This window comes from Lepidochelys kempii, chromosome 2, assembly GCF_965140285.1.
Source record: "Lepidochelys kempii isolate rLepKem1 chromosome 2, rLepKem1.hap1, whole genome shotgun sequence".
NCBI classification, from domain to species: Eukaryota; Metazoa; Chordata; order Testudines; family Cheloniidae; genus Lepidochelys; species Lepidochelys kempii.
The window spans coordinates 163208469-163235227 of record NC_136381.1 but is presented as its reverse complement, the minus strand read 5'-3'; the positions used below and the strand labels follow the sequence as shown (position 1 = coordinate 163235227).

The 26759-nt window shown below is 41.6% G+C and overlaps 1 protein-coding gene across 6 annotated transcripts in view; it reads left to right on the top strand.

Annotated features, from left to right (window-relative positions):
- Positions 1-26759, top strand: part of FHOD3 (formin homology 2 domain containing 3) — a 627020-nt gene that overhangs the window by 492808 nt on the left and 107453 nt on the right. For 5 of the 6 annotated variants that reach the window (XM_073332693.1, XM_073332692.1, XM_073332691.1 and 2 more), the window contains 2 exons: positions 149-274; positions 23646-23780. In XM_073332693.1, coding sequence (XP_073188794.1) covers positions 149-274; positions 23646-23780 — 261 coding nt within the window. The remainder of the gene's footprint in view (positions 1-148; positions 275-23645; positions 23781-26759) is intronic. The other variant, XM_073332694.1, reaches the window with a different exon arrangement.

Sequence of the window (26759 nt, the reverse complement as noted above, 5' to 3'; positions counted from 1 at the left end):
GTTCATGGAGTTCTGGGGTACAACATCCTTTGATCCCCTTTATGAGTAAAGAGGGTTTGCTGCCGCATATCTGCTTGCTGATTATTCTCTTTCTTTCTCTTTGTCTCTCCCTTTCTCTGCCTGCCTCCTATTCTTCTGGTAACTTCAGAAACAGTAGTTATGGCAACAACTCTTATTCCTCTACAAGACCTTATTCTGGACTAAGTGCACCTACAACACCCATTTCTCGTTATGGGACAACTCTCTCACCACCTCAGGAGACCAAATCTGAAAGGTTTGTAAGAAAGTTCTTAGTAATTAAATCTGCATTTTGAAATTATCCCGGCATATAGAGAGTAGAGGAAATAATGGTTGTGGCTGTGTATGTCATTGTGTCTGAATTTTAAACATGTGTCCTAGTCAGGTCTGTTTTAACATTTATAGATAGAATTTACCAAAAGCAAGAAAAATTTTCTCCCTCACTCTTTCTAAGTGGATTGTTTGTTGTGTTATTTTTAATGGCCAGATCTATTTCCATCCCATCACTGCTGCTTCCATCTAGAATTGTTACAACAGAGTTAAGTACTTGAAGGGTTTTTAGAACAAATTTTATTTCTCCCAATTTTTGAAACATTTTTCCACAATTCTAGTTTCATTTACACTGAGGCAAATTCAGATTAACGTCATCAAAGTCTAAAATGTCCAAATTTCCCATGGTATAATTTTGGCCCTTCATTTTCTTGAAAATGCATAATTTATCTTATTGCTTTTAAATCACAAGCAAAATGTTTTCCATAATATTTCAGGGAGACACATACTAACCTACCAACTAGCTTTAAAAAAAATAAGTCTATGAGCTATCAAAATACCACGATAAATTATGGTCCACTAAGGTATGTAGAAAAAAAATATAAAAAAAAGAATGTTATGGATACATGCAAGAAATTCCACTTGGCAAGAGGTTTAGACCACCAGAAATTAACTGACTGTTACTGCTTGAAAGTAAACGACAACTCCAAAGGATATCATGCTGGGTTAAGGAGGGAGAGGTAGGAGATTTTAATTATGCAGCTGTCAAGACTGGTTAATCTTAAATAATTTCCAGCCGGGCTTGATGGGCTCAGATTCACATGTTGCCAGATTGGCCTTTAATTCTTCAAAAGCCTTCTGCAAGTTAGCAGCTTACAGGGGCCTAGTTTACCCTAAACCTCAACTCTAAACTTGGCCATTAGCCTCTGCTTTGGTTAGTGCAGACTCTTGCTTCTTCTGTGAATTTCTTCGAGCTTTTTACTAGCCGCTGTACCTGTGTTTTAACATACCAAAATATTTTACCCAGGGTCTTTTGTTTATGTGCCACTGAATTTACATTTCCAAGTCATCTTTTGAGTTTAATTGTTTCCTCTTTAATTTTCCTCAGTGTTCCCTTTGTTATATTTTTAATTGCTTATTTCACTGAATCTTTCCACCGTCTGGTGTAAGTGGTTCCACGGTCTGTAAGTGTTTCCAACCACAAGGTATTGATTTAATCCTGCTTTCAAGTGAGTAATTACATTAAATATAACCATGGTGAAAGGCACAGTTTTTCATTTGCTCATCTTCCTATAGGAACTTAGCTGGATTTATCTTTCGCAGTCTGGGTCAAATCATTGTCATGTGAAACCAGAACAAAAGACTCCATACAACCACTGTCACTCTTTTATCTCTTAGAAACAGAGATTCAAATCAGCCAAAGTTACAAGTATTCCAGTTCTTTTGAGGTTTTTGATTAATAAACTTGTGTAAGAACAATTGTTTTTGTTCTCCAGTTGCTTGTTGAACAGATTTAATGAGGACAGTTAATACTTGGCTTGCATATGTAGTAGACATTGCGATTAGGGCTGTGAAAAACTTCTGTATCAACACCTGAAGCTAGGTCAGATTTGGAATTAGGACTCAATGTGAAAATGACCTTCGGAGGCCTTTTCTTGACGAGGAAGAGTGGTCCCAGTGTACTTGTGCTTAGATTACACGTGCTCGTTCAGTTTGATCCTAAACTTGACCTTTTCCTGTTACAGATGCAGAATAATGCCTTTAGCTTGATTTTAGTAGATCGAGTTGTATCATGGGCACTAGCAAAGACTACTTCAAAGAGTTAAAGGCAGCTTTTTTATGAGTACAGTGTAGAGCAGCTAAACAGGAAATGAATGCAAACATTTCACAAAGGGAAGATCCCTTCATTTCTATCCTGTAATTACATGTGTATTTGTGTCCATATATATTATATGTAGGTCTGTAAAATTAGGACTCCTTTTGAGTCCAGCAGGACAGAGCTCATGACAGCAGAAAAATATGTAATTACATTTTTTAAATGAAAAAACTAATAACTTAAAATAACACATCCATGCGTAAATGTTATGACTTAAAATATACCTCTGGACCTTCCAGGAGTAGAATCAAGCCCTGTCCCACTGGGACATGGAGTTATCTCCTCTTTCCAATGACATAAATCTATTTCTAGCCCTATCAGGCGTTAATCTGTCTCTGATGCTGGACTGAATATTGCCTGTGGTGAGTGTAAATTGGATTGGGAGGGAAAAAAAGGTTCAGTGTCAGGATATCCAAAAATACAGTGGCCCTTTGAAGATGCTCATGAGTTTGAAATGTTAGACGTGGACCTTGGGCAGCGTGCAAGTGGCTCAGAGTATGTGATGCATTTATTTTATCTCCTGGCTCTGCAATTCATCACATGGATGTGTCTTCTACATATGGCATGTGTATATTATAATTTCAGCAATAAAAGAAGCATTCAACCCTTCATTTTGAGACATGATTACACACGTCAAAATTCATCCCCTTTGAAGAAAATTATGCAACAAAAAATCTCTCTTATCTCTAGGCACGAAATACTAATTGTTACCCTTCATGAAACATTCATTTCTTTTGGGGATCCGGCTGTGGAAGGGCTGCACAGATCTACAAATGTGAAACCCAGTTGTACAAATAGATTTTAACTCTTACCAGTATGGCAACTCATGAGAGGGATACAAAGGGGGCACCACCTAACGGGGGAGCATGTGACCCCTCTGTGACCTCACATGTGACTCCTCCTCACCCACATCCCAGGGTCATGCTTTCCCCATCCCTTCCCCGTCCCACGTTACCTGGGTGGGAGGCTCTGTCCTCCTGCTGCGCTGGCTTTCCCTGGCATTCGGCTGCTCTTCGTGGCAGCCAGGCCCCAGAGCCACTCCCGGATGCTGTCCGGTGCAGCACAGCAGCTGCCTAAGAGAGTGCCTGGTTCTCCCAGGCAGCCACAGTGCTACACCGGGCAGAGTCCCAGGCAGTGTGGCCGGAAGAGGAGGGCCTCTGACCTTCCGGCTCTGGTACCGCCTCTTCCTCTCACCGCCCGGGCCGGCAGGGGCACTTGAGCCTGGAGAGGGTCACTTGTAGAGCCCTGCGCGGATACAAATTTATATCCACGGATGTGGATATCTGTAGATAGAAGTCGGAATCTGCTGAACCGCAGCACCCTCCTGGGAACCGCAGTGGTGAAAGGAGCAGAACGTGGGGCTGCCGGGGGGCCCTATGCCAGCAGCTCCTCCGGCGTGGCATTACCAGCCCCACCCCATCCCTTCCACGTAGCTGCTTCTCCTGTCTGGGGTCCTTTCACCGCTGCGGCTCCCGGGAGAGCAAGCCCTGCGGTGTTCAGTGGATACCAAATGTGTCTTTCTGATATGGTGTGACAGCAATAAATGTCTTAATGGTGTAGCCTATCTGACCGTACCAGCTTTTTTGCACCACTGGTGAAACTTTTGGTCGTTGTTCAGCCAATAGCTTGACAAATATCTGGGTCCAAACCTAAGTCTTTGTTTCTTGTATTGTGCATGAGCTTTAGTTCTAGATATTTCATTACTAGAAATTACACTGATGGGCAAATTAGTCATCACAAAGTACAGGAGCCTTTTCCCGTGTTTTGTAAGCAGTTTGCATTTTGTTGAGTTGCCTGGCCTCTGGTCTTCTGAAACAATAAGAAAAAATATTTTAAACTTATGTCAATAACTAGTATTAAATTTGGGTTAATTATCAAATGAAATATTAAACATCAAAAAGGAGAAGAATATATATTTATGTATACTACAAATAATAATAAAACCCCTTTCTGAATGAGTGTAATGCACTCATAGCTTTGGGGGGATCCGATCCTGTGAATTTTTATGAGCATGGGTCAGGATTATTCATATGACTAAAGATTCTAGTATGGAACCTGTATAGTATATAACACCTCCTGCCATGCATGTGGGAGCTGCACAAAATTAAAAACAAGAATAATTAAAATATGTTGAACTCAAAGGACTACAAAGAAGCAAACACCGTCCCAAAATAAAAGCTAAAGAAAGAGTCAGAATAAATCTGAAAAGCAGGAGTGGGTAATATAGCAAGGATGAAATTGTCAAAGAACAACTGATTTGCACAGAAAGAATAACTTACATTTATGGGGAATTGCCCTGCATGGTCCTGAGCACCCTGGCCTTCATCCAGCAAAGCACTCAAGCTTAGCTTTAAGCATGTACTAAACTGCTTTGCTGGTTTGCAGCCAGAGTGCCCAGGACCTTGCAGGATGAAGCCATAAAAGTCTTTGAGGGAGTGTTACAGATCAATGTGATTATCCTGGATTTATGGATTTTGTATGTGAACCTCAGGTGGAGGTTAGAGTTGTGAAAAATGCATGTATCCAACAGCTTCCTTTTGCCTGTTGAATGCACCCCTTTATATGCGGTTATTTATTGAAATATTTTAAGCCCCCAGTTTGTTATGATGTAGCATACACAGATTTTCAGGGTTTGGGATTGAATTTAAGTCAAGCACATGATTTCTGGGTGCTCTGCCATTCCAGGTGTACACACCAGGTTACTCCAGTGACAGGTCTACTCTAAGCAGGGCAGAATCATGTTTTTCTTATGGAATCGTGAAATTCATGACTTGCAAAGATGCACGTGGAGGGACCTAAGGATGGACAGTGGGCTGTAATGTATGTTACACTAATCACCAACTAATTAGTTCAAAGTACCATGGAACCTTTCAGTGACCTCCATCTGAGGTATTCGTGTGAGATTATGTTGATGCTGTTTCCTATCTCCTGACGGTAAAAATTTGAAAATAAACGAAGCTTGATAAGCAGATGCAATTAATGGTTAACTCCAAGGTGAGTTTTTTGCTTTCAGTTTATGGTTTCGGAGTTATCAAAGGACAGCATAAATGATCTCCTCTATATCCTTATTTTTATCTCGTTTAGGGGAGAATTATCCAACAAGCACTTCATATGTGATTGCTGATACAATTTATCTGACCTTAAAGAACAAGAAATAAGGAGAGAAGCATTTATCTCGGTGCTATCTAGCGTGATTCAGTCTGAGTTTGATTCAGTTGATGGACCTTTCAGAACGTGGGCTGCATTTTGCCTATGAAAACAAGAGCTACACCTTGAGTTTGAAAGAAGAGTAATTGACATTCCTGTTTTTAAAACCATTCTTTGCCTAAAATCTACTGAACAAAAACATTTGTATAATTCAGTGCAATAGTAACACTGTTTGTGTTTACTTCTTTTTTGGGTGTATCTGTGATTGTACAGTGGAAAGAGAAGCTATTTGAATTTGTCAGCTTGTAAATTCAGCTGCAGATCTTGCCAGTTCCTGCTTAAAAGACTGTTCCTCCATCTCATTTATCTGTACCCCCTGTGGATAGCCATGGTTGTGAAGTGCGTATAACAGCTATGTGAGATCCTGGTGAAGGAAGTCTAACCATAGTGCACTTTATGTTCACCATGTGACCAAAAGGAAAGGGATATTGGCTCTTTTACTGCTCCAGTTTGTGAGTGTAATTCCCAATGCAGAAGAAAGTGAGACACTCCAGACTTCCCATTTTAGGTTAGAGTACACTGCCAGTGCTCCCACCCTTCATTTCTTCCTCCACCAGCAAACCACCTCCCTCTCCCTTACAACCAGAAAGCTACATCAATCTCAATTGCATAAGCCCACCAGTTCAGCCGAAGCAGGGCGACAGTATGTAACAGCCAGAAAGTAACAATATACACTGTTCTCTCTGTACCTTTAACTCCACTTTTTGATTGTGAAGAGAAGATGTTTGTTCTAAGGCTCCCCTGTATTTCTGTTTTCTTTAGTTGGGCTCAGGCCTTACAGGATTTTCCTGAAAATTAGCTCCTCAATCTAAACAGGGTCAGCTGACTCGGGCTCACAGGGCTCTGGCTGCAGAGCTGTAATATTGCAGTGCAGATCTTCGGACTTAAGCTGGGGCCTGGGCTTTGCAACCCTCCTCATCCTCCCCCCCCCCCCCCCCCCCCCCGTAGAGTCCCAGAGCTCAGGCTCCACCCCAAGCCTGAATGTCTACACCACAATTTTACAACTCTGTAGCCCAAGCCTGAGTCAGCTAACCCTGGCCAGCTGCAGGTGTTTAATTGCTATGTAGAGGTACCTACACTCTTTTACCTGTGATCTCACCACTGGAGACTGAAGGTGGAGACAGATGGGTTTATAATGGGGGAAAGTCATGCCCTTGCTCTAAAAATCAAGGATGGTTAACTGGTGACCCAGGGGCTGCATCCAGCCCACCTGATCATTTTATTGGCCCACCCATAGGTGGCCAGTGAAAATATTCGGGGGAGGGGGGATTGAGTAGGGGTACAGCCACAGGTGAGCCTGAGTGGCTGGTAGCACCCATGCCCACCCAATTCTGAGCAACATACACACTGCTTGTAGTGAGGTCACTTGCAGGGAGTGTGGAGCAGAGCGAAGCCAGGACTGGAAGCCTGAGCCAATGTGCTGGGTCGCAGCACCACTCAATGGCCCAACCACTTCTCCATCACTCACAGAGGGGAGGGAGCTCTGTCCCACACCTTCTGGCTCTTCTTGCTGTCATTGGTTCCCAGTTCCCACCGCCAAACTGACTGTGGCCAATCCCTCCTCGCCCAGCGTGGGAAGGTTGGGGCACATCTCTACCAGATGTGCAGGGACAGTAATCAATGCCAATAGACCCTTCCTGAGCGTCCTCCCTGCTGGCATGACAGAGGGGCAGCTGGACCAAATGTGAGTGGCACTGTGACCTGGCACACGGGTCATGCTGCTGCCAGTCCCTGTCTCTGTTTTACTCCTCCATGGACACAGACTCTGCCACATGGGGAACCCATGCACCTGGCGACCCACTGACATAGGCTCCAGCTCCATCCCATGCCACTCCGCTCTGGTTACGTCTTCCCCATTGACAGAGGTGTGCGCTCCCCCCTCTGGTGGAGGGCTTGGCCAGAACCTGATTGGCTTTGAGCTCCCCCAGAATCAGCCAATGGGAAGGCACTAACTGGAGCTGGGTAACGTGGGGCAGAGTCAGAACAGGTGTTGATGGGGAGGCGGAGCCAGGTGGAGAGTACGAGGCAGCAGCCATTTTACTAAAAGACACAGCGCAGTCTGAATATTTTTTTCTATATGGCTCGTTAAAGAGTTTTAATGGCTTCTGTGGCCCTCTACTACCTTACAGTTGCCATCCCTGTTCTGAATCATAGTGAAGTTGTGGTACGAAACCCATCACTGTCAAATAAGCCTTCTCAGCTGCTTGTAAGTATATCTCAGTGACCGGATACTTTTGTTGGTACTTATGGTTATAGTCAGTGAAATCTGCAGTGAAATAGGATTAAATTCTGTGGCAAGAACTACATTCTTTTTTAAGCTGATTGCCATGGCACCTTAGAGCCAACCAAAAGAGAGGCTCCATGGTGCTAGGCACTGTACAAACACAGAGTCATAGATGGCCCCTTCCCCAAAGAGCTTGCTTCTAACTAGACAAGACAGACACAGCGTTGGGGAAGGGGTAGAACACACAAGCAGAATGAACAGTGTGATGGCAGCAAACAGCATATTATTCCACAATTTCTTTCTTTCTTTATGTATGTATTTGGAAGAGAAGGTTAGTTTGGGGTGGACAGACTAAAGGGGAAAAAACGGAGAAGGGAAGAGGAATGAGGGGAATGGGGCAGGTGTAGACTGAAGCTGAAATTCAGATACTGTGAGGGAGGTGGGCAGGAGGGTTGGAGGAAGCAACCAATGATCACAGATTAGAGTAAGCCTAGTCAAAACTGTAGAAAGTTCTCTGACTGTCCAAAGGACTGAAAGTCCCTGCTTTGGCTGCTTCTGCCCCTACCAGCTGGAGTGTCTGATGGTTCCTCTCTGCAGCCCAGATGGCACATGAGAGGGGAGGCACCATCTAGGTTCTACTGCCCCCCGAGTGTGTGTGTGGGTGGGTCTCCCTTGCACAGTTCTGGACCCATTTTTATACCTCCCTTTCGTCCCCTGCAAAATAGTAGTCCCAGCTTTGGATACTTCTGCCCCTGGTGGCTGGATGTTCTGCATCAATATTATAGAGTCATAGACTTTAACAGCAAAAGGTAACATCATGATCATGTAGTCTGACTCCTGCACATTATATGCCACAGAACCTCACCCACCCACACCTGTAATAGACTTATAACTTCTGGCTGAGTTACTGAAGTCCACAAATCGTGATATAAAGACTTTGAGTTATAGCGACTCCACCATTTTACTCTACTTTAAACCAGTAAGTGCCCTGTGCCCGATGCTGCAGAGGAAGGCGAAAAACGCTCAGGGTCTTTACTTAGCTGACCTGGGAAAAAATTCCTTCCTAACCCCAACTATGGTGATCAGTTGAACCCGGAGCATGTGGGCAAGACCCACCAGCCAGATACCTGAGAAAGAACTCTCTGTAGTAACTCAGAGCCCTCCCAGTCTAGTGCCCTATCTCTACCCATTGGGGATTTTTGCGACTAGCAGTCGCAAAAGGGCCACATGCCGTAGTAGGCAGTCTCATCATACCATCCCCTCCATAAACTTTTCAAGATCAGTCTTGAAACAACTTGGGTTTTTTGGCACCCTCTGCTTTCCTGGAAGGCTGTTCCAGAACTTCACTCCTGTGATGATCAGAAACCTTTGTCTAATTTCAAGTTTAAACTAGTTGATGGCCAGCTTATATCCCTTTGTTCTTGTGTCAACATTGGCACTTAAATAACTCCTCTCCAGCCCTGGTATTTATCCCTCTGATGTATTTATAGAGAACAAAATCATATCTCCCCTTAGCCTTCGTTTGATAAGGCTAAACAAGCCAGGCTCCTTGAGTCTCCTCTCATAAGGTAAGTTTTCCATTCCTCTGATTATGCTTGTAGTGCTTCACTATACCTGTTCTAATTTGAATTAATCTTTCTTAAACATGGGAGACCAGAATTGCACATAGTATTCCAGATGAGGTCTCACCAGTGCCTTCTATGATGGTACTAACACAGTGGTGGGCAACCTGCAGGCCACACGCAACCCGTCGGGTAATCCTCTGACGAGCCACTAGACAGTTAGTTTACATTTGCATGGCCACCTGCAGCTCCCAGTGGCTGCGGTTCACCATTCCTGGCCAATGAGAGCTGCGGGAAGCAGCAGCCAGCACGTCCCTGCGGCCCACACGACTTCCCACAGCTCCCATTGGCCAGGAACTGCAAACCGCGGCCACTGGGAGCTGCAGGCGGCCATGCAAATGTAAACAAACTGTCTAACGGCCCACCAGCAGATTACCCTGATGGACCACAGGTTGCCCATCATGGACTAACACTTCCCTGTCTCTGCTCAAAATGCCTTGCCTGATGCATCATAGGATTGTGTTAGCCTTTTTTATGGCCGCATCACATTGGGTGTCTTGTAGTCATCCTGTGATCAATCCATACACATAGATCTTTCTCCTCTTCTGTCGCTTCCAACTGATATGTCCCCAGCTTATAGCAAAATTTCTTGTTCTTCCCTAAGTACATGACCCTGCACTTTGCATTATTAAATTTCATCCTACTTCTATTACTCCAGTTTTCAAGTTCATCTAGATTTTTTTGTATGATATTCCAGTCCTCCTCCATATTGACAATACCTCCCGATTTTGTTTCATCCTCAGATTTTATTAACAAACTCCCACTTTTTGTGCCAAGGTCATGAAGTAAAATGCTAAATAAGACTGGTCCCAAGACTAGTCCCTGAAGAACTCCACTGGTAGCCTACCTCCAGCCTGACAATTGACCTTTCATTGTGACCTATTGTAGTCTCCCCTTTAACCAGTTCCTTATCCACCTTTCAATTCTCATATGAATCTCCGTCTTCTCCAATTTGACTAATAATTTCCCACATGGAACTGTATCAAATACCTTACTGAAATCCAGGTAGATTAGATCTACTGCATTTCGTTTGTCTAAAAAAACAGTTACTGTCTCAAAGAGATATCAGGTTGGTCTGGCACAATATACCTTTTGTAAAACCATGTATTTTATACCAATTACTGTTTACCTCTATGTCCTTTACTACTTTCTCTTTCAAATTTTTTTCCAAGACCTTGCATACAATTGAGATCAAACTAACAGGCTTGTAGTTTCCTGGATCACTTCCCCTCTCCCCCCCCCTTTCTTAATAATAGGTACTGTATTAGCAATTCTCCAGTAATAGAGTATGATCCCTGAGTTTACGGCTTTATTAAAAATCCTTGCTATTGGGCTTGCAATTTCATGCGTCAATTACTTTAATATTCTTGGATGCAGATTACCTTGGTCCCCCAATTTGGTCCCAGTAAGCTGTTTGAGTATAATTTACACCTTGGATGTTGTAATCTTTACTTCCATATCCTTATTTACATTAGCCACCCTGCCACTATCCCTAAAGTCCTCATTACCCTTATTAAAAACTGAAGCAAATTATTCATTCAGGTGTTAGGCCATGCCAGGGTTATCTTTAATCTCAACTCCATTCTCTGTGCTTAATGGTCCCACTTTGTCTTTGTTTGTTTTCTTTTTATTTATATGGCTATAGAACTTTTTACTATTGGTTTTAATTTCCTTTTCAAGGTCCAACTCTGCCTGGCTTTTGGCAGTTCTCACTTTTTCCATACACTTGCTAATCCTTTCCATCTTCCATTCCTTCTAGGCTTTCTGCTTTCTGTTAATAACCTGTTTGAGGTGCTAGCTCATCCAATTTTGTCTGCAACCCTTCTTTACAATTTCTGTCCCTTTCCTTGGGATGCAGGCTTGAGATAGCTTCAGGAACTTTGATTTAAAGTAATTCCAAGCCTCCTCCACATTCCAATTCTTGAGTTCTTCAGTGTAGTCCACTTCCCTATCTAATTTCCTTATTTTTTTTAAGTTTTCCCTTTTGAAATCAAGGATCCTAGTTGCAGACATACTTTTATTTATCCTTCCATTTAGTTTAAACTGAGTTAAATTATGATCACTCGAACCAAGGCTGTCCTCTACAACCAGTTCTTCTGTGAGGTTCTCACTACTTACCAATATTAAATTTAAAATGGCATTACCTCTTGTTGGTTCAGTGACTATTTGGTGAAAAATCTGTCAGCTATCACATCCAGGAATATCTGGGCCCTACCATTATTAGTAGCATTTGTCCTCCGATCTATATCTGGGAAAGTAAAGTCTCCCGTAATCACACAATTCCCAGTAGTATTTATTTCATTAAAAATACCAAAGAAGTCTCTATGTGATGGTCTGTACCCCTGTGTTCACCCCTTTCACAGGAACATGGTCAATGTTATATAAAGTATTCCTTGTGATGTATTATTTGAAAACTCATAATTTGTTGATCGTTATTGCCCTGATAAAATATATGTGGCAACATTGTATGTAAAGTTATAAGATTCCTCTCTATGGTATGACTAAGACACGTTTCATGTCTGGTGAGTGGCAACAAACTAGGTCCTCAGAGATAAAAGGCAAGCTGATGCCCCAGCTAAGTGCCAATAAAATCAAATAAAAACCATCACCTGAGTAAGTGGCCAGTCTTTGGCAGGAAAGAGGGTGTGGGTAAAAAAATCTACAACTTGACAAAGAAATAGCTGGGGTTCCCATCCACACAGACTTTCTGTCTCCTGAATCTCAGCTGGAGATGCTTTTCAAAGAAGAGAAAGAACTATAAGAAGGGAGAGCAGATGCCCTCAAATTATGGCTCCCTTTCTCTCTGCCTATGGCATCCACAACATCTGAAGAACAAAGGAAGCAGCATTGTACTGTGGGAGAGATCCTGACTGAAGGAAATTCAGCCAGTTAAACTGCTGAAACGTGGTGAGAGAGACCTTTGCTTTGAATTCACTCCTTTTTGTTAAGAGAGGCATTAGTTGCATTTTGCTTTTATCTCTTTTGTAACCAATTCTGACTTTTATGCGTCATTACTTATATTCACTTAAAATCTATCATTTTGTAGTTAAAAAACTTGTTTTATTGTTGTAGCTAAACCAGTGTGATTAGATTGAAGTATTTGGGAAATTCCATTTGAGATAAAAGGATTTGTGTATATAATGTTCTATTAATAAAATAACAGCCTTTATAGGAGCTTGTATGGTCCAAGAGAGGGCTAGGCAGTACAAGATGTACATTTCTGGGGAAAGTCTGAGAATGGGAGTTTGCTGATGTTGTTCTGCAGTATAATTCAAGGGTGGCTGGCTGCGGCACTCATATAATCTAACGGGGTAACTTACATGCTGAAGGCTCTGTGTGAGCAGACCAGGAGTGGTTGCTCTCACAGTGAAACAGTGTAAAAGGCACCCCAGGCTGGAGAAATGAGAGGACACAGCTGTTCATGAGTCCAAATTGTACCCTGGGTATGACACACTCTAGCCATATCCAGATTGGATTCTTGGGTTTTTGTAGCAGACCCCAAGCACTATTCTAAACCTCTGTTACCTTTCTTCCCCAATGTTATTTTGACCCAAACAGATTCTGTTTTATCCATTTCATCACTTCTAATTTCTTTATTCTCATCATTAAAATACAATGCTACTTCACCACCAATATCTTTATTTCTGGCTTTCCTGAACAACACTTACCCTTCAGTACCTGTGCTTCAGCCATGACTACTAGTCCACCATGTTTCTGTTATCCCTATATCATCTGGTTTCACTTCGGGCACCAGTAGTTCTAGTTCTTCCATTTTGTTACCCCGAGTCCTTGCATTGGTGTACAGACATCTTAGTTGTTTCTGCTCGGCTTCACCTAGATTCCTCATCCTATTAGATACAGTCATTCTACTGCCAGTTAGTGTCATTGGTATTGGCAGTATCTTTCCTCTTGATGTCCATTCTCCTATCCTTTGTTTTTCCTTTCTCCATTGCTGTATCCTCTCTTGATTTTTCTCCCACTCAGGGTTACAATCAGGCATGGAGATCATAGAATCATAGGACTGGAAGGGACCTCAAGAGGTCATCTAGTCCAGTCCCCTACGCTCATGGCAGGACCAAGTATTATCTAGACCAACCTTGATAGGTGTTTGTCTAACCTGCTCTTAAAAATCTCCAGTGATGGAGATTCCAAAACCTCCCTAAATAATTTACTCCAGTGCTTAACCACCCTGACAGTTAGGAGTTTTTTCCTAATGTCCAACCTAAATTACAGCCCGTTGTGAGTGACTTTCTCAAAGACATTTTGGAAGTCTAAATAAATTACATCAGCCAATTCTCCTTTATCCACTATTTTATTGGCTCACTGAAAGAGGAGCTCCGATAGATTTGTGAGGCACAATTATCCTTTCCAGAAGTCCTTCTGATTAGACCCTTTCAGATCGTCTAGATTTTTTACAATTCTAGTTTTAATGACCATTTCAGGCAGTTTAACTGGTAAAAAAATTAAGGTTTACTAATCTATAATTTCTTGGATCTCCTATTTTTTTTAAAAAATATAAGTATTATTTTTGCTAATTTCCAATTCTCTGGTGTAGTAATTGGTTTTATTGAGATTTCATATTTTTCATCGCACCTAAGCCATTGTGCCAGGCACTGTACAGACAGATTGAGACCGTCCTTGCCCTAAAGAGCTAACAGTGCAAAGAGACAAGACAGACAAAGGTGGGAGGGGAATAGAGGCTTCGGAGAGATGATGTAACTTGCCCGATGTCATGCAGAATAGCTGGAAATAGAACCCAAGGCTCCTGATTGCTGTGTCCCATCAACAAAGCTCCCTCTGAACATATATATGGATAGAATCATAGAAGATTAGGGTTGGAAGAGACCTCAGCAAGTCATCTAGTCCAACCCCTTGCTCAAAGCAGGACCAACCCTAACTAAATCATCCCAGCCAAGGCTTTGTCAAGCTGGGCCTTAAAAACCTCTAAGGATGGAGATTCCACCACCTCCCTAGGTAACCCATCTAGTGGTTCACCACCCTCCTAGTGAAATGGTGTTTCGTAATATCCAACCTAGACCTCCCCCCACTGCAACTTGAGACCATTGCTTCTTGTTCTGTCATCTGCCACCACTGAGAACAGCCTAGCTCCATCCTCTTTGGAACCCTCCCCCCCATCAGGTAGTTGAAGGCTGCTATCAAATCCCCCAAATCACTCTTCTCTTCTGCAGACTAAATAAGCCCAGTTCCCTCAGCCTCTCCTCGTAAGTCATGTGCCCCAGCCCCCTGATCATTTTCATTCCCCTCTGCTTGTCTCTCTCCAATTTGTCCACATCCTTTCTGTAGTGGAGGCCCCAAAACTGGACGCAATACTCCAGATGTGGCCTCACCAGTGCCAAATAGAGGGGAATAATCACTTCCCTCAATCTGCTGGTAATACTCCTACTAATGCAGCCCAATATGCCGTTAGCCTTCTTGACAACAAAGGCACACTGTTGACTCATATCCAGCTTCTCGTCCACTGAAATCCCAAGGTCCTTTTCTGCAGAACTGCCACTTAGCCAGTTGGTCCTCAGCCCCAGCAGTGCATGGGATTCTTCCGTCTTATGTGCAGGACTCTGCACTTGACCTTGTTGAACCTCATCAGATTTCTTTTGGCCCAATCATCCAATTTATCGAAGTCACTCTGGACCCTATCCCTACCCTCCAGCTTATCTACCTCTTCCCCCTCAGCTTAGTGTCATCTGCGAACTTGCTGAGGGTGCAATCCATCCCATCATCCAGATCATTAATGAAGATGTTGAAGAAAACCAACCCCAGGACCGACCCCTGCGGCACTCTGCTTGATAGTGGGGTTGTGTAGTAATTTTTGTTGTCAGAATGGGGTTGCAGTGCAGTGAAGTTTGAGAACCGCTGATTTGGAACACTTGGGTTTGTACCATCTGACCCTAGGATACAATATATTCTCACTGGGCTCCCGTAAAATATGGCATTGAATATTTTTTGTTCAATCCAATGTTCTGATTGGCTGCTTAGGCCTTTTTGATACACACCATATTTAAATACAGTTCAATATTAATACATCATCAGAGTTATCCAGCCACTGTATTTCCATAACAGAAGTTCATAAACACATGGGATAAATAAGCTTTCTGGAGTAAAATGATATGGAAATCTTTTCTCAACTAACTTTAGTGATATTATTAATACCCTGCTATAAGCTTAAGCAGGAAATGCAGCCAAAACATGTAATATTTTTCCCTGGAGTACCCTCCCCTCCCCAGGTGCCTACCTCAATGATTTCCTGGCAATCTGGGTGCATCTTTAAACTGTTTTAGTGCCTCATAAAAAAAACGTACTTGACAAAGTTAAACAGCACTTGATTTAGCTTTTCTACTAAAACTAACTGTTCCTGTAATTGGCTACACCACCCGGGAAGTGCTGTTGAAAGAAATTTCTTGGCAGGTTCTCAAAACTGACTTATTTTGACTAGTCTTCCGCTGCTAATCCCCACTCCAGCACTATCTATTCCCACTGTTGTACTTGAACATTAAGGGAAAAAAAGAAATATATGAAACCAAACAAATTATATGATCCACTGCCCTTGAAAGATAGGGATTTCCCAAGAGCAGTTTCCCCTTTGCCTTGCTTTAGGTTCTCTCTCCTCCACCCCTAGCCCATTGCACTCAGCCCACCACCAGACAACTGCTCATTGTGAGTTACTCTTAACCTTGTGTGGAGTGCTTACACAGACCACCAGATCAAAATAGAGCTTAAGTGGGACTTAAGTGTTACCTGTAGCCTTTTATCTGTTCCTTTATATGGCCAGCTCTTCAGAGCAGTGACTGTTTCTTTCTAGGTATAATATGGTAGTGGTTAGCTATTGATGGTATTTCCCTGATGGGTATTGTGCTTCTATTAGAAACTGTTTGGTGATTTCAAATTTGGGGTTGAAAGCTCTTCACGTTCTCTGCTTTAATATGTATGAACAGTATTCTGTTCTCCTTATGTGTATTGTGGTGGGGCAGCTACCACACATAGGCATGAGAAGGGTTAAGGCAGCCTTGGAGAGGCTGTGCAGAACCCAGCCAATCAGGAAAGGGAGAGCCAATCAGGAGAAGGCTTGATGGAGCAGCCAATATATAAAGGGCGGCTCAGCAGAGCAAGGGGCAGCCTCTCCCTGGAGGACAAGGGGAAAGCACTGTCTGCTGAGGTGCACCAGAGATACTGCAGTGCTGGGCAGGGTAGCAGTGCAATAGGGGAGCTCTTGGCTGACGATGGCCAGACTGAGGCCCTGAAGCAAGGGCAGGGAAGGTGCTAGGGCTATGGGGGAAATGGTCCAGGGAAAGTAGGCAGCGGGATTAGGGAATAGTGACTGTCAGCTATAAAAACAACAAGGAGTCCGGTGGCACCTTAAAGATAGGTATATTTTCCCTGGGCTGGGACCCAGAGTAGCAGACAGGCCTGGGTCTTTCCCCCCACTTTACTGCTAATTGCCAGTAAGGAGAGTGGCCTAAATCTAGACTGCAGTTTGCCACTAAAGCCAGGGGCTAGACTAGAGACTACAGTTGGCCACTGAGGCAAGTGGAAAGACTGAGGACCACCCATCCCCCGAGACAGCAGGGAGACAGCAGGCTGGGGCACTGCTGGAGGGCCGTGTCTCAAAGAGGACATTGCGGTCCGGGAGCAACGTGGGTTGAGATGGTGGAGGAAGTGGAAGTAATGGCGAGTGAGACACCACTAGTGAAAGGCGCCCTGGTGGTCCAAGAGAGCTAATTCCCAGCATGACCAGCAGGAGGCACAGTGGTGGTGAGTTGGCATTGTTACAGTATGTAACTCCCAAGAGCTTTCTGGGAACGTGATGGTGGTCTGTATATGTCAGGAAAGTAGAATACACTTGAAGTGGTTTGCTGTGCTCATCATGGGGGAGAATTTAGCCCCTAGTTTTAACACGAACTCAGTGTTGGGAACAGCCCATCCACGAGAGAGCCATGGTGAGAACAGAGGTGTACTAAGCTCAGCAGTTTAGGTTAGCAGGGTTTTGTGCAAATCTCTTTCTGGTTTCTCTTCACACCCAGATGAGCTAAACTCCAAGTTTCAGATTTTAAAAACACAAAAACTGAAGGGAAAAATAACTCACAGAAGCCAAGTTCAGCTTTATTTCAGGTCAAAACCACTAAATTTTGCCAGGTTTCCACTTAAAAGCATGAATGGACCAAAACCTTCCCTCCTTCCCCATGTTTTTGGTGATAATTCTTCTGAGATATGCTCAAAACGCAAGGAAAATTTTTTTAATGAATTATTTGAATTAAACCCTGAACAATTTACAGAATAAACTTGCTAATAGTTATGGTCCAGTAAAGCCTCAAATGTGCTAGGCATTGTTATAATATCTAAGAATGTAGAGCCTCTGCCCATTGTATGATTCACATAAAGAATGATGCTGCCTTCCTTCTTATAAAGAGATTTAATAGCTTGGAAACTGTAGAGATGTCTCCTTATTACCAAAGCGTTATTATTTTTGCAAAATACGCTGCAGCACTTTGTACATGATAAAGTATTATCTTAAATAATTAAAACCAAGTCATGGTTTTCAAGTGTACGAACAAACTAGGTCTTGTAAGACACTATTTTTGTATGTATTTACTCACAGAATTCAGTGACTTGCAAAGGCTCTCAAGCAGTAGTGGAGGTTAGAGAAGTCCTGCTGAACTTGCTATATTAAAATAACATCAAGACATGACAATACTTGTTTCAGTGGTCATCCACTGGTTGTGGCCCTCTGTGCCTCACAATGTAGGCAAAGGCATATTTTGAAGGCTGACAAAAGACACCCTCCTGTGTCTTGATGCTATGAAGGTGAGCTGTGCATACATTAAGAGAAGAATAGCCATTTGCATTTCAGACACACATCTAACCTTTACTAATTTTGATCCCAGTCTGTAAAGATTTACATATTTGCTTAACTTTAATCACATGAGTAATCCCATTGAGTTAAAGTTAAGCACCTCTATACATCTGCAGGATTGTGGTCCCTGTTTTAACAATATCGGTATAGTTAAAGCGGTACAGACTGCCTAGTATGATTGCAGTTATAGTGCTTTAACTTATTCCTAATTTATAGGGAGGGGAATATGCTGTATCAGTATAAAGCAGTTTTATACTGGTATAACTGCATCCAAGCTAGGGACTGCACTGGTATAACTGTCAGTAGAAAAATCACACCATGACCAAAATAGTTATATTGGTACAGAAATTGTGTGGGCTATTCATTCTGAATAGTGGTCTGTGTGTAAAGGAAAGTCTTTGTGCATTGGAAACCATTGTCCCGGATACCCACTGACCCTGAACCTAAAATGGCTTCATTTTACATAACCTTGCAGGCCAGTTAAAAGTCTGACGTTAATCAGTTCTTTTTCTTTTGATGCTTCTCAAGTTTCTCTTTCAAAGGAAATATTAATCTGTAGCTTTATCTCTCTAATTTTTGTTTGTTTTCAAGAGAATTTTTGTAAAGATTTCCCAAGTTATGTTTAGTCTGGTTGCAAATTGTTATATCAACATACTTTTGAATCTGCCCTGTCACACACAGATATAATATCCATAACTGTGAAGAGCAGTATGGCTCTTGGCAGCTGCAGCTCCCCTTTTGTCTCTTTCTAGGCTGGGCAGTGGGTTTATTATGTTAGAGCCAAGAGACATTTAGACTTGCGTGAGGTCTGTTTCAGACTAGCAGTCTGGTGGTGTTCTAACATTTGCGTGACGGCAGAAGCAGGAATAGGGTGGAAAATGGATAATTAGGGCTCATTTATAAAGATTATTAATGATTCTGGTCATAGTTAAATTATGAAAAATCCTGAATATCAACCTTCTGATTTTTTTCAGCTGTCATTATATACCTTTGTATCTTGTGTTCTTTGCAAAGATTAAATGAAACAGCAGACTTAGATACATTTGATAAAGTTAAAGATTTTCTGCTCTACTGGCAATGAAGAAAAGGTGACCACTGAAGAAAATTTAGATCAATATATCTGCAATGCTAATTCCCACTTTGCCAATCCAGCAACTCTTGCAATAAGACCTATTTCCTCACCTCAATTCTCAACAAAGATTTAATAGCAAAGGTCTCAAATTCCTAAGGCATCGTCACTTTCACAAACTATTCCATGGTATTTACTAGTATATGATGGAGTATTGTCATAAAATGTTTAAACTGAAGAATACATATAACAAAGTGACAAAACAGTATGTGGTGCATTGAAATTGAATTGTAGCAAATGCAATAGGTCAGTTTAGTTAGGTGGTTTTTTAGAGTTTTAACTTGCAGGTGGCTTTTTTTTTTTTTACATTATCCAGGGTCCCCATTTACACAAACTGTTTCCCTTCCTCTTTGTTATCTCTCTCCTGTCTTCTTCTAACAAGATAATGGTAAAGTAATGGCCCCTTTGCCCCCAATATCCTGGTGGATAATAATGGTTACAAATCAATTTTTTTTGGGAGGGATTGAGACTTCTGGTCACTATTATAATATTTTCCTGCCACTCATTTTCTCTGGATATAATTTTTGTGGTGGGAGTGCCCTTTCAGATGTTCCTGTATTTGGAAACATAATCTTGTTTAGATTCTGCTGGCTGTCACATCAGACCAATTTATTTATTCTTTATTTCCCCCTGCCCCTAGTGAATGTAGAAGACTGAAAATAGTTGTCAGAATAAACACCCTCTTTGTGTGTTTGGAATTGCACCTTTACCTTTAAAGGTCAATATTACCAATTGGTCATGTATGAAACCAGCTATCATAATGTGTGTATATATTATCTATATGGATAATAACAATAATACACCAAGACCATTTATTGACGTGCCTCAACCATTCTACACGGTCATGTTACACCTTACTTTGAGATTTCAGCAAGGGAGAGACTTTACCTTGAGCATCATTGCTATTGCGATAGAAAAACAGTCATTTTAAGACAAATCTCTTTTAAAAATCATTATTATTTAAAATATTATTTCAAGTGCATTACAGACCTAACAGCTTGTTCCATCTGCTTGTCGTGCTGTCTGTGTTCCACGTACATACCAACACAAAAGCTATACATTCATGTAGCATTGGCAACTACTCTTTAAAGTTTAAACCGTTCTTTGAGTGCCACGTGTCACACCAGATTGCTGTGAAGCATCATTGAAGTGTGTTTCATGGAGTCAGTATGTCTCTGGATAAAATCAGGAGGCCCAGGGAATTTTGATTCAAGTTCCATGAACATAATTTTGTACAAGATTATTGCATATTAAAACTTACGAAAATGTTCGTCACAACTCATATTAGGGTTGGGGGTTGATATGACTGAATTCCAGACCAGAATATTTTAGAGCATAGGAAATTGCATACAGAAACACACCAAATGTCTATCAAGCATACTACTCTGTCTCTGACAGTGGTCCATCCCTGATACGCTCCAGAGAAGGCATAATACACTCACAGTGCATCGTTGGGGAAATATTATATCATCACTTGGGGAAGAGGAGTATTTTTCTGATCCCAGATAGTGATCAGCTTATGCTCTGAAGCATGATGCCTGATAGCTCTTGTAATTTTGACCCAGCTAACATAATTCCAAATAATGAAGTAGTCGTAGTTATTAACATTTATAGTTGTTGCTGTTAATGATGATTGGGCTGTGAACTCATTAGGTCTCACAGAAGAACTTCAGAGGTAGGTCTGGGTTTCAGTCTTCTGTGAGGGACCAAACTTTTCACCTCCACATAACTATGTCCCTGATCCTCTGGATAGTTATTATTTATTAATTTTGCTTATTGTATTATTCATTTGTATTATGTGCCCAGAGACCTCAATCAGAGAGGTTGTGCTCCAGTTTATGCTGAAGTTATACAAATGTAGTAAAAAGATACTCCCAGCCAAAAAGCTTACAGTCTCATAGTAGCTGTCTGGTCTTTTTCCTTGATCTGCTTCTAGTGTTTCTTCAGGTTTCATTCAGTCGTAACTGCCCTTGGCTGTATATTGAGACTTCAGCCTTCAAGGCAGCTACCTGGGGTTTCAAGTGATTGGAGAAAACAACTGAACTGATGGAAAACAGTCAATTCACAATTTTGCCATTTCTCTCTTTTCATTTACAGATGTTTATACCTGAGACACTGCCCGGTTTGACCATTCTTAGAGCAGTCCTTGAGTGATATACTGTAGCCATAATTCACCAGAGTCTTTCATACCATGTTAGGTGATAGAGCTGTAGCCTTTTGAATCTTTAATTCTTGCTGAAAGCTTTTTTTGAGGGGGGGGTTGAAAGTCAAAGGTTATAATCTGTTTAAAATGTATTCCAAATTGGACTATCAGATTTTTTTTGTGCTGGGGAGCTAGTGTTGGAGATTATTGGAGTTTTTTATTATTTTGATTGTGATCCAACATTGTTGTTGTAGCTTCAGCAGAGTGCCAGAAACAAGGTTTACAGGGTATCATGTTTTATAGCCCCTTAGGTAATGTTTATCAGGGTGGACTATGACATATTGAAATTGAATTTAATGAAATTATTGAAATTATACTTACACTGACCTGCTGCCAATGCGGCCAAAAAGTCCGTCTTCTACAAGATTCCTCTCTGTCTAAACACAGACAGACAAGAAAGATATCTTTACAGGAATAGCTTGGTCTTTTGCTACTATTGCCTCCACCAGTGAATCAGTGGGCACTAGTGACTGAATGCCTAGACAGTACAGTGCTTAGACCTATGATAAATAGAAGGAGGGTATCTGAGTTTGTAAAGGCAGTGCAAGTATATTCGCTCTTGTACTGCTAAATTTGTGACTCTGAAAGGATTAGGCAAGTCAGTTTCTTTTCAGCGAAGGGATTCCTTTCTTTATGACTGCTGATCCCTTCGTTCCAAAGCTCACATTACAACCATTTATGAACTAAACAAGGCCTCGTCTACACACAAGGGTGAACCACTTTAACTCTACCAGAATAGTTAAAGCAGTGCAATCCCCCTTAGTGTGGATGCAGTTTTATTGGTATAAAGGTGCTTTGTACCTGGAGAGCTATTTCTGTATCGGAAGGGGAATAAGCTATACTGGTATAAGGCACATTTATATAACTGCATACACATGAGGGCTTGTACCAGTATATAACTACTTTTGTAAAACAACACACCCCTAACCAAAATAGTTATACTGGTACAAAAACTGTGTGTAGACCTGGCCAAAGACTGGAGAACTCACATCTGCTTTCAATGATGACTACTCATTAAATGTATCCACTAATTACAGTAGCAGTCTATCTTGCAAAGCTAGCATCTGATAAATCCTCCAGAAGTGGTTGCTTTGGTTTCTACTAGCTGCAGCCACTGTTCATCCCTGATGAAAGGGACCATGTTGTTTGGCTGGAAACTTACTCAGCTATGCTTGATCCTTTGATTCTATTTTAGCAGACAGTTGAACAAGAGCTAAAGATTTGATACCTATTAGTAATAGTAAAAAGAAAAGGAGGACTTGTGGCACCTTAGAGACTCACAAATGTATTTGAGCATAAGCTTTCGTGAGCTACAGCTTATGCACAAATAAATTTTTTAGTCTCTAAGGTGCCACAAGTCCTCCTTTTTTTTTTGCGAATACAGACTAACACAGCTGCTACTCTGAAACCTGTCATTACTAATAGTGTGACTTAGCTCTGTTGCACTCTGGTAGTACACTGTCTAACAATCCAGTAATAAACTTGATATAGCAAGACTAAGCCCTTTGTGCCTTTTAATGAACCAGGGTCATAATCACTAGCACTTTCCCTATATGTTTTACTGATTTGTTCCTGTACTTACTAACGTGAAAGGTCCAGATTGCAATATAGCTCAGCAAAGGATTCATATTGCTATTGCAGCAACTGCTAAGATGACAAAATTCATGAATTTAGCAACATAATGGCAAGTATTAATAAGCCTCATCCTAAATTGCATTCAGGTTCCAAAATTTAGTTCTATCGCCTTTTAGTTTAGCTTCTCAGTATACGGTATTCCTTTGGTGTTTATGATACATCAGCTTTTGAAGCATCATCGCATAACATGTTTGGAAGTGGTAGCAAAGTGTTGCACTTCTATTTTTATGTCAAAATACCATTTCGGAGTTCGTCCTTTCAGTTAGAGCCATAATGGTGTATAGCTGGTTTAGGTGATACTTCAATTGAAAGATGCTGAACAATTCTTAAAAAGATTTTACACGCACCTCAGAGATTTAAGTTACCTTAAATTTTTTTCTAAAATACCTGCAGCTTTTAAGGTCATCACAGCTTAATAAAGTAGTAGTTAGTAAGGGTCTATTATGTCAGTGTTTTGATGCATTTTTGAATGAATATTTCCATGTCATTCTGTATGTCGGGAATGCATTTCTGACTAACTGATGACTGTTAAGAATTTCTGTCTATATAATCAATAAAAGTGGCACTGTGAAATGTGATTCCTTTTGGTCTGCAGGCCAGCATTGGGTGGTCTCCTTACATCATCTTATCGGCAACACCAAGAGTCCTTGGCAGTGGAAAGAGAGAGGCGACGTCAGGAGAGAGAAGAGAGGTTGCAAAGGATAGAGCGGGAAGAGAGAAACAAATTCAAGTAGGAGATAATAGTGTTTGTTAATGGTTTGTTGCCTTAATGCAAAATGTTCCTAAATAATAGGGAAATTACATGCCAGTGTTCTTCCTCCAGCTGTGTGTCAAGGTATAAACGTGTTTAAAGATTGATATATTAAACAAAGGGTATTATGAACTGTAACATTTAATGAAACTGTCAGTTTGTGTGTACCCAGCCAATTATACTGGCTAGATAACGGCACAGGCCCCACTTCATTAACCAATTTACTCTCCCTCAAACCATAATGTTTAGAAGATGTAGGGGCTTTTGGAGGGGTCTCTTGCTGCCTTAATTTTTTGCTAAGTAAAAACATTTCACTTTTAGGAGCCTATGGCACTTTTTTAGAATGCTTTACCTCCATTCGCTTTAATGCATTGAGAGTCCAAGAAAATAGATGTATCAGAATCACTGCACAAACAAAATACAGGGCCTAATCCAAACCCCAATGAAGTCAATGTAAAGATATTCATTGACTACAGCGGGCTTTGGACCAGGCACATCAAGTTAAAATTTATATAGATCCCTCCCAAATGGGAGAAATCAAACATTCTAAATTAAATAATTTTCCAAGGCCTGAAATTCAGTATACGTATTCGGGAGCTTGCAGGAGTTGTGGAAATGCCAGATATAAAAAATTGGTTACCCTGTTTGTTAGTTGTACAGTGTAATAGCAGATCTCATTGGTGTGGGACTCCTTGTCCATCTGCAGTTATGAAGTATTCTCTGCAAACTGTGCCTAGAAACAATAATTTCACTGTGTCATAATCAGGGGTGTGAGGAAAAGAATATCTTTCATCAAGTAGAAGTCAGAATTTTGCAGGCTATAGACTGGAAACAGTTGCTGTCTCCTCCATAAAGCATTTATTGGATAGCCCTAGAATATATATTAATAAGAATTTGGGCACTAGTTTTCATGGAAATTTGTCTGTTGAGATGCAGGTTTAAGCCTTTTCTGTTTTAGTAAGCATCTAAGAAATGGAAGCAATCTATTGTGTCTATAGTGAAGCTGGGAAAGAGGGTACTTTTGCCTGAGGTTAGTAAGAGAGGTTATATCCAATCACAAATAGAAGAAAACAAAGAAAGTTACACATAAGCCTTCTTTAGTCAGCGGAGATGCCCTCCTGGCTCCAGAACACAGCTAGTTCAGTGAAGAAAAGAGGAGCAGGAGGGCAGGGACTAGGGCACCACAATAAAATCTTCGGCAGCCAAAAGCTGCCCAAGTTCTTCTGAAACAGAAGCAATTAGATCCTAATCTTCTAGCTCTAAGCTCCTTCCAAAAACTCTCCCTCCAAATGGTATCATATTGCTACAGCAGGCAGTCATGAGACAGCCAACATCAACTTTCAGAAAGGAAACTCCCAGACCAAAAAAGCCACCACAGAGCATTTGGCAGCTTGAATGATAGATCTGCACATCTCACCCGCAACATGCCGTGATAGTGCTGCCATTGGGGATGGTTCCTAAGGTTAGAAAAATGAGAACATACAAGTGAAGTTAAAAAAAAAAAAATCTTAATCCCATTCCATGAGCCCCTCACAGTTGTTCAATTAAGAGTATAATCCTGTGAAGTGCTGAACAGCCCAAATTCCTAAATACAGTGGTGACCCTTCAAATTTTCCAGTTAGCTAAGATATGATTGAGATAACAAAACTTGTTTCAGTACCTGTGCAATATTTGAGTTATTTTCCATAGTAAATATAGAGCAGGATTTCCCACAGTACAAGACATTCTCCCAGGGTGGAGAACGGGTGGAGACGATTAGCCTGGGGTACATGGAGAGGCCTCTCCGGGTATATCTACACTGCAGTTAGACACCTGTGGCTGGCCCATGCCAGCTGGCTTGGGCTTGCAAGATTCAGGCTAAGGGACTGTTTAATTGAAGTGTAGACATTCGGAACTGGGATGCAGCCCGAGCTCTGGGACCCTCACCCCTCACAGGGTCCTAGAGCCCGGGCTCCAGGCCGAACCCGAACATCTACACCACAATTAAGCAGCCCCTTAGCCCAAGTCAGCTGGCCCAGGCCAGCCACAGGTGTCTAACTGCAGTGTACAAATACCCTCAGTGTTCTCCAGAACCTCAGTTTTCTTTTTTTTTAAACATTAGTCTCCTAGCTGTTAGAGTTGCAGAGAAAATGTAGAAACTGCGAACCAGTGTGTAACAAACACATTGATGGCGTCGTTAGTTTGCAGAGAGACTGGAATAATAACTCTAAGATGTGCACTGCAGCTTTCATTTCAATGGGCGCTAATTCCAATGCCAATGATGAATGTCAGCATTATAGACTATGTCATCTAAGCATGTGAGAAAGGAAGTATCAGATTATGAAGATCTTCACCATCTGCTCTGAGTGACTGCTCATTTGGGGTAGGGCCTTAACAACACATGGTAGGATTGAAGGGGAGCTAGATCAGTTTCATTCTCCTGAAGGGGACTCACTTTTTTTAAGGATTAGGAACCAATGGTCTAGAGAATAGTGCAAATATTTAAGTATCTTTAGCTATATATACAATTTGACAAGTTTTTATGGGTGACATCTGCATGTGAGTGCTAAGGAAGGGGCAAGATAACGGTCTTCAGATGTTTGATTGGTGCACGCGCCAGGGATGGTGAGTAATTATTTCATTTGATACAGAGTATAAAAAGGAATAATGAGATGTGATCAGTAAGTGGAAGATTTCTGGAAAACTTCCTGGCACTGAGGTCTTATAGGCTGAGAAATAGTCTGAAGTGATGAAAGTCCCATCAGTTTTGTCTAAACACTTGACAAAACACTATGAAATGGACTGCGCGGAACAATCTTGCATCAGCAGGGGTGTGGGCTAGATGTTCTAACAGGACATCTAACTTCTGCAATTCTTATATACCCCTATGAGATAAACAAGCTGCAAATAATATAAAGAACATTTCAGCAATAAAGATCATGGGTGGGACATCACACCCAGTAATTACACTACCCAAGT